Raw genomic sequence first — 8,212 nt, 5'->3', positions numbered from 1 at the left:
AAGGAGCGAAACGAGGAGGGTAGAATCTATTTCTATGGCAAAGACATTTTTTTATTATATCTAAATTTGGACTGATTTTTTTTAGAATTTAACTGATAGGATTTACCTGTAATACAAATCCTAACATAGTTTAAAATCTGATATTTTTATTGATTAATTATTTATTCAAAAAGCCACTGATTCTTCTAATAAGCACAGAGGAACAGCTTCCTCATAGAAAGTGGAGTGCATGTTCTAATTATAAACAACGTGAGGCCACAGAAAAGGAAAATTTAGTGTAGTCCCACTTTAAAACAATGAGGGTCCATAGCTGGTCTTTGACTCCCCCTGCTGTTTGGACACAAGGTCCTAATTTCGTAAGTAATAAGAAATAATGTGTTTTTTTTTTTATTATTATTTTAAAAATTATTTTCATTGGCAGCTGTATCAAGCACATACAATCGTTTTATGGTGCAATATCAAAATAGAAATAGTGAATTGGTACTGAATCTCATGTGGTGTATAATGAGGCTGCATGCATATTATATTACATCTGTATAAACTTAGATTCTTTGGCTTTAGATTTAAACATCATCATATTTCAGGTGCCTTTACTTTGAGTACGTTTTCCTTTTTTTCTATAGATTTTGTGTGTGTGTTGTTTTTTGCTCACTTAACTCATGTCGTGTCATTTCAGACAGGACGTGAAGGCAGCGTGTGGATTACGTAGCGGTCAGCTGACTCTGAGCTGTCATGTGGCGTTTAAGTGCACAGGAGATCAGAAGAAGTTTCTCACAAAAACACCTGGATCTTCAGACAAAAACACATTTCGGTGGTTTTCTCCTTCGGGTGTGGGTCCCGGTCACACGCCCAGCATGGCTTGGACTAAATATCAGCTGTTCCTTGCGGGACTGATGCTCATTACTGGCTCTATCAACACATTATCGGCAAAGTGAGTACATTGAATAATGGTTTTGAGCTGGTGTCATGTGTTTATAGTTATCGGTGGTTTTAGCCGTGTGCTGTAACAGAGTTGGGATGATTTGAATGGCAGATCCCTGTGGGTCATGTTAGATAAATCATTAGCTAATTCATCGAGGTTATTAACTTTAAATTAACTATAGCTAGTTAGCTGTTATAGCTGTTACTAGCACGTAAGATTAGCTGCTAGCTTCACAAAGCAGCGAACATGAAAATCCCTAGTAGAAGAAGAAGCTCCATTCTTCTTGCTGTAATAATAAAAGCTCATTAATGTGTAAGGACAGATTTCAAGACAAGACATTCAGTTTACTGTGAAACAAAACAGAGAATGGCAACAAATCTGTTCATTTGAGATCCTGGAGACAACATATCTTTTGCATTATTGTTGGTGATCTGGTCACATTAGCCCTAAATTAGGTAATCAAGGTCCAAAACTGACATTTTCCCTGTTGATTAGTATGTTGATTGCTTTTTTTTTTTTTTTTGGTTGATTGATTTTGTCACATGGTCTGTGACAAAACATGAAACACTCATCATGTCTGCTGAGACCGTAAAGATTGGTTGTTTTATCCAAATAGCAGTCTAAATCCCAATTATGCAGAAAAACTCTTTTCATTTAGGAAACTGGAACCTGCATAATTTGATACTTTCTCTTGTGATGTAAAAATATAAAATACAGTTATTGAGATTTGCCATTTTAGTGAAACAAGAAATTCAGCTTTTTTTTTTTTCTTTTTTTTTTTTTTTTGCTTCTCCAATAATCTGTGGTGTCAGCAGTCCACAACCTGACGCTTTTGTTCTTTTGTGGTTCTGTCAGCTAAAGTGCTATGAATCACAGTTTGGATACACTCTGTAGTACTTATGAAACAAGCTGTGTCATGTGACTCAAAGAATACAGCAACTTAACAGGTAAAGTTTCACAGGAGTGACCTGAAACCAGTACTGCTTTGCACAGCTCAGATCAGTTACAGCATATAGGATGATCACGTCTGTGCAAGTTACCTCTTTGTTTTCATGCCACCATGTAAAGATATTTAATCCAAATCACAACCACCACCAAAAAGACAAGTCATGGCAGACAGATGAGCTCAGAAGGAAGTGCTGTGCCATCAGTTTCAAAGACCACATAGCAGCTACATGCTCACATGTCAGTCATGCTTCCTCACCCTGTCTCACTGTAAAAGTCAATGTTATGCAGACCCATGCACTCATTAACTTCATATTATATAATGCACACTCCTGTGTAATTTAGGGAAGTAAAATTCATCTACACAGCAGCACATTTCAGCCAGTGCTGGTCAAATATAAGCAGAACATGAATTTTGTTACACTGGACAGTTTAATTTGGTGTTAAAATATTTTGTACCAAGGCCTTTCCTCACTTTGGTGCTTCTATTTATGTTTTCCTGTGTAAAATGTCTAGAATTAAGCTGTAATCTTTTTTTTTTTTGTCTGACAGATGGGCTGATATGTTCAATGCTAAAGGGTGCCATGGTGACGCTGAACATGCATTCTCTCACCCATTTGTGCAGGTAAAAGAATAGGTTGGAAATAACTTTCCTGTCACACTTCACCTTCACTCCACCTGTACAAACAGTTCAAATCAGCAGGTGGCTTTTGAACATTAGCACTTTCTTGATGTTGGCAAAATGTGTCTGTAGCATCAAGTGTTGGAAAACATCATCAGATTCGTCCTGTTGTTTACTTTCTTCTAGATCAGAGAGTTAAAACATTATTAAAAATGTTTCTATTTTAGATTATTTGATTCTGGCAAATTTCTGACACCAATCTGTCATCTCTCGTTCTCCTACCTTACCCATCCAGGCAGTCGGTATGTTTCTCGGTGAGTTCAGCTGTCTTGCTGTCTTCTACATTTTACTTTGCCATGACCGACGTAGTCCAGAGCCCAAAATGAACCCAGGCCAGAGCTTCAACCCTCTCCTCTTCTTCCCCCCTGCCATGTGTGACATGACAGCCACATCCATTATGTATGTTGGTAAGTGGCCTCAACCTTGTGCTCAGTTTATCTGTAGGTAGAAAATATTGGTCATCATCTCATCAGAAGTGACCAGAAAAGTTTGTTCGTGTCTTTGAGAAAGGAATGTATGTGATTCTAAATCATAAATTCATAAATGCACTAAATTATCTTCTGGTAATGCATCAAGGCCAGGATGTCCTTTGTTTCTCAGCCTATTAACCCCTTTTTTGTTTTTCCAGCTCTCAACATGACCAGTGCCTCCAGCTTCCAGATGCTGCGTGGAGCAGTCATCATCTTCACTGGTCTCCTTTCTGTGGCTTTTCTGCAGCGTCGTCTGATGCCCAGTCAGTGGTTCGGCATCTTCATCACAATCCTGGGCCTGGTGATAGTGGGCCTCGCTGACTTCTTCAGCGGGCATAGAGACGAGACACATAAACTCAGTGACGTCATCACTGGTAAGTTTGGATTTTCATTTTAAGGTTTGTGGTAAGAAGTTGTTGGGGTTTGCTGTGTATTCATTTTTATGGTGTTGAAGTATCACTCTTTCCACAAACCTTCTCTCCCTTGTGCTGCAGGAGACCTTCTGATCGTCATGGCTCAAATTATTGTGTCAGTGCAGATGGTGCTGGAGGAAAAGTTTGTCTATAAACATGACGTCCACCCTCTTCGAGCTGTTGGTACTGAAGGTACAGGAGTTGTTTATCTGCACTTAACTCACATGTGTCCAAAATAGAAAACAGTTATTGGCAATGACCCACTGAGGGTGGATCTGTACCTCTTCAGCCCAGAAATGAACCAAAGGGCAGAGAAATACACACAAGCCAAATTCCTGAATTGTCAATGTTAAGAATAGTCAGTAATGAGGAACACACAGGTCAAAAGTCAAACAACAGAGAGAGAGAGAGACCAGTTTAATCATTGATTTCCAACAGCTATGGTCACATTCTAGCCCAAAAAAACACTATTAAAGAGTTGGACTTATAGAGAGGACTTTTAAATATCTTTTTTTTTTCCCTCCAAGTAGACTAGTTCATTTTGACAGTGGTGTTAGATACACAGCATGTAATGAAGAAAAAGGAGTAGTACTCAGGGTCAAACTTTTCTCCACAGAAGACTTTGAGCTGATCACATGTCACAAAATGCTGCAAGAAAAGTTGATTTTAAGGAGTCAAACTGTTTGGGAATACCTGTTACAGTTTATTTGAAATTATCCTCTATATCTCCAGGGTTTTTTGGTTTCTTCATCCTGTCGCTGCTGCTCATCCCCATGTACTTCATCTATGTGGGTAACTTCAGTAACAACCCACAACACGTTCTGGAGGATGCGCTGGATGCCTTCTGTCAGATCGGGCACAAACCTCTCATCCTGTTGGCTTTGCTGGGAAACACAGTCAGCATTGCCTTCTTCAACTTTGCCGGGATCAGCGTCACAAAGGAGATCAGCGCCACCACCCGCATGGTGCTGGACAGCCTGCGTACGCTGGTCATCTGGGTGATGAGCCTGGCGCTGGGCTGGGAGCAGTTTCACGGCCTGCAGGTTCTGGGTTTTTTGGTCCTGCTTGTGGGCGCAGCGCTCTACAATGGTCTGCACCGCCCCCTGCTGGCCAGAATACCCTGCTGTGCTCGGCTGGTGGACACAGAGGAAGAAGAAAGCCCAGGAGAACGAGAGAGACTGCTGAATAACCAGGAGAGTTAAAACTTGTCTATGGTCCACACAGATGATATCTCAGTGCACTGGGCTGCCTGTCAAAGACACTCAACCTTTAAGAAAAACTGTCAGTGACTGTCTCTTTTTAGGTTTATTTTATTCACGCCTCAGATGTTACACGATGTTGTAATATGTGAGTGTGAAAGCTTTTTATTATATTTTTTTAAGGATTGGATAAAGATTTTGGAAGAATGTGCTTCTTCACTTTCTTTTCAAGTGTTAGATAAGACTGATCACAATTTCCTGTCAGTTGCTTAAACAAAAAAATAAACATGGAGACCGAAGACAGTTAGCTTAGTTTAGCACAACCGCTGGACATGCGGAAAATGGTTGAGGAATAACCCCTGCACAAACACTTCAGTTTTTTGTTGTAATTTAGATCAAACAAAGATATAACGTGTGCATTGTGGTGGTTTAGCAGTGGTGGTCAACAGTTCGTCACCTCTGGATAAGGCACACTAGCTATAAGTTATGCTAATTTGGATCCAGGTACATATCTTCTGTATGGATAGAGAACTGGCATTAGACTAGTAATATAATCTGTCTCTCAGTAAGAAAGCAAATGATCTTACTCCCCAAAATACTGAAATATTCCATTAAACAAACAAGTGATAGTGATGCGATGGTGGTCTGCAGGGGCTTTTATGTTGTACTATGGGTTTTTTAGCAAGTCCGTTCATTTGGAAATGATTTTGTTGTGAACTTCAGAAACACAACAAAATCATTTATAGCCAATATCAACGTTTTTGCAGTGACCCTTTTGCATGATATGGATTTTTAAAATAGGAACTAATTTTATGTTAGGTGAATGTGGGGATCCTTTTCTGGTTTCTGGATCATTGCCATGTTTCTGTTTCTTGTGTTTTATAATTGTTTTTAATTTCTGTTTTTTTTTGTTGTTGTTGTTTTTAAGTTTGTGCCAAGTGTTTTCAGTGTGGATATTGTGCTCTGAATGCCAATTCACTGCCTCGTGAAGACACTAAAGGTAAATATTTGTTCATCGTTTTCAACATTGTCTCTGTTTTAGAACAATATATCTAGTTAATTGCTCTCTTTCCCTATCCCATTTCTAAACATGCACATGTATTGTATCCCAAAGTCAGAGTTTGTGCACCAAGTCATCTGCACGTTATTGTCAATGCTACTACTTCTTTTCTATTCATATCAGGCATTGGCTGTAATGTACAGAAAAAAAGGGAACTACATTAAATCAAACTGGTTAAAGGGTGTAATGGTGTTTTTACTCAGGCCGGTGCTGATGTGCAGGGAACTGATCAGTGGATGTAATGAAAATGACAAACAGATGTCAGGAACAACACAAGTGTTCCATTATTAGGTCAGTGTTCTGTTTAGAGCTGAAACAAGTTGGTGATGATTTGCTTACTCTATTGCAATTGCAATGTAATGTTTTATATTTATATTTTTATATATATATGACCCATTAGTGTTGCAAAAATCATGACACAAGTCTGACTTTGATGTTGAAGAAAAAAAGGTGGCTGTAGTAGTAGAAAAAGGGTCCGGTGTCACCAAGAGCAGCAGCTGACACCTGCCGTCACTTCCTGAATCAACCCAACATCCTCCCTGAAGACTGTTCTTGGGCTTTAATGGAGGTCAAAGGTTAACACTAGAAACCCCCGGAGATCTGTAAAACAACCCATCCAGCTCCAGAAACAGGATGAAGGAAACTGTGGTAATTGAGACATACACATGAATCAAAAAAAAAAAAAAAAATTGGCATTGTCAATTTTTTAAATTGTTAAATCAAAGGTATGTGGAAATGTATGTGTATACAAAGATCTTTTCCTTACAATTTAAATTTCTTATTTTGAAATGAATGATACCACAAGTGTACACATTCTTAAAAGTTTAGGTAAACAGACATACATGATATTAGAGAATTGTATATAGTACATAATATACGTACAGTATAGACCAGATTTTAGATTAGCTAGATTTTAAATATAAATTTTAAATAGTTAAATTTGTAGTTTTTTAAATTAGATTTAGTCATTTGGACAATTCCTAAGTCTTCATTTATATTTTTAATGACTGGTTTGCAGTAAAGCGTCTGTGGCCACTAGATGGAGGCATTTTACTAAAAAAATGAAAACGTTTTCTCAATGTGCTTTGATTATGGGCTGCTACTCTGTCAGTGTACTGGGAACGAGACATCACAATTTGTCCACAATACAGTAATTCCATGGTCAGAAATTTAGTATGAATTCATCATAAATATGTGTATATAGGTCAAACACTGACAAATAAGCTCTAAAGTTAAGTAGTGACACAGTGCATTGTTAGACCATACAGAATTGTTATTTAAAAAATATATAGTTTTATTTTATGGACTGCTGGAATTTAATAAGCATCACTTTTATCTGCAAGTAAATCAGCTTCTTTTAGCACAAGATCCTGCTGCAATATCTACACAAAAACAGTATTTTGAAGGGAACATGTTCATTGTGCATCTAAACAGCTGGGTTGAGAAATACAGGCTCCAATATTAAAAATATATTTTTTTTAATTTATAGCAGAAGATGCTCCTGGGACAGCGTGGAAAACATTTTCCAGTAGCTGTTTTCTGGGCAAAATTGTCCCAGTGCGATTTGTCCTCCCATAAAAAAAACTGATGGAAAACTCACAACAAAAATGAAGTTTGTAAACTACTATAGATGGATAGATGGATAGATAGATAGATAGATAAATGGATGGAAGGAAGGATTTTACATCTGATAGATAAGAGCCTAGACCTACATCTTTAGTCTGCTTGTAGTTTCTCAGCTGATGAATAGTGTCCTCTGACTTCTTTTTCCACCGCTGCATTCAATAACAGCGGGTTGGTTTGGTTGAACTATTTAACTGCAGGTTGGATGCTCTGCTCTGCATCAGACTAACTGTCCTTAGCACATCTGCAGAAAGTAGTCTTTCTAAATCTGAACAATTGCTCACTTTGTAGCTTTTCACTTTATTTCAGGTTGAATAGCCTACGTTTTTGCATCCAGTAAACTATCTAATGCAATCAAATACTAGGGTATTCTAAAGACAGTAAAAATAATGAGCAGGTTCTGTATAAATATTTCTTTTTTCTTTTTTATTAAATTACTGCTGTAATTGACATAAAATTGGCAGTAAGTGGAATTTGCATTGATTTTTTTCTTAATAAGAAAGAGATTTCAGAGATATTTAACTGTTTCATGCTCTAATGATCAGATTTTTTATTTTTTTTATTTTTTGCAGTGGTTTATGTGCCTCATGGCAGCTTGCCACCCTGCTGGGGAAGCAGCAGTAGGCCCTAATGGTTTGTTATTATGACCTTTTGTGTTTCCATTAGTCTCCCTCAGTATTTAGCTCAGAGTGAGCCCGGCGCTGCTTACACTACATGTGATTTACCCATGTGTACATTTGCACACTGGAGCTGTAGAGGGCCCTGAACAAGTGACGGCTTTAATCTGTTGTAATGTAAACAGATGGTTTTGCTCAAAGGCACTGAGTCACCATCATATTTAAAAGCTTCCATTAAAGCAGCCCCTTAGGCTGTTTATAGCAAAGGGCAGGCCAGGGTG

At 38.1% G+C, this 8,212-nt stretch overlaps 1 protein-coding gene across 1 annotated transcript; it reads left to right on the top strand.

Annotated features, from left to right (window-relative positions):
* Window positions 1-721: 721 nt before the first annotated feature.
* slc35f6 (solute carrier family 35 member F6) lies at window positions 722-5,871 on the top strand. The gene is made up of 6 exons (XM_026319445.1): window positions 722-931; window positions 2,420-2,492; window positions 2,785-2,956; window positions 3,178-3,393; window positions 3,514-3,624; window positions 4,165-5,871. Exons 1-6 carry the CDS (start codon window positions 855-857, stop codon window positions 4,632-4,634), a joined length of 1,119 nt encoding a protein of 372 aa, XP_026175230.1. The 5' UTR covers window positions 722-854; the 3' UTR covers window positions 4,635-5,871.
* Window positions 5,872-8,212: the final 2,341 nt, after the last annotated feature.

This window comes from Mastacembelus armatus, chromosome 24 (assembly GCF_900324485.2).
Source record: "Mastacembelus armatus chromosome 24, fMasArm1.2, whole genome shotgun sequence".
Taxonomy (NCBI): domain Eukaryota; kingdom Metazoa; phylum Chordata; class Actinopteri; order Synbranchiformes; family Mastacembelidae; genus Mastacembelus; species Mastacembelus armatus.
Note: the sequence above shows the minus strand (reverse complement) of the source record. Positions and strands in the feature narration are given on the sequence as shown.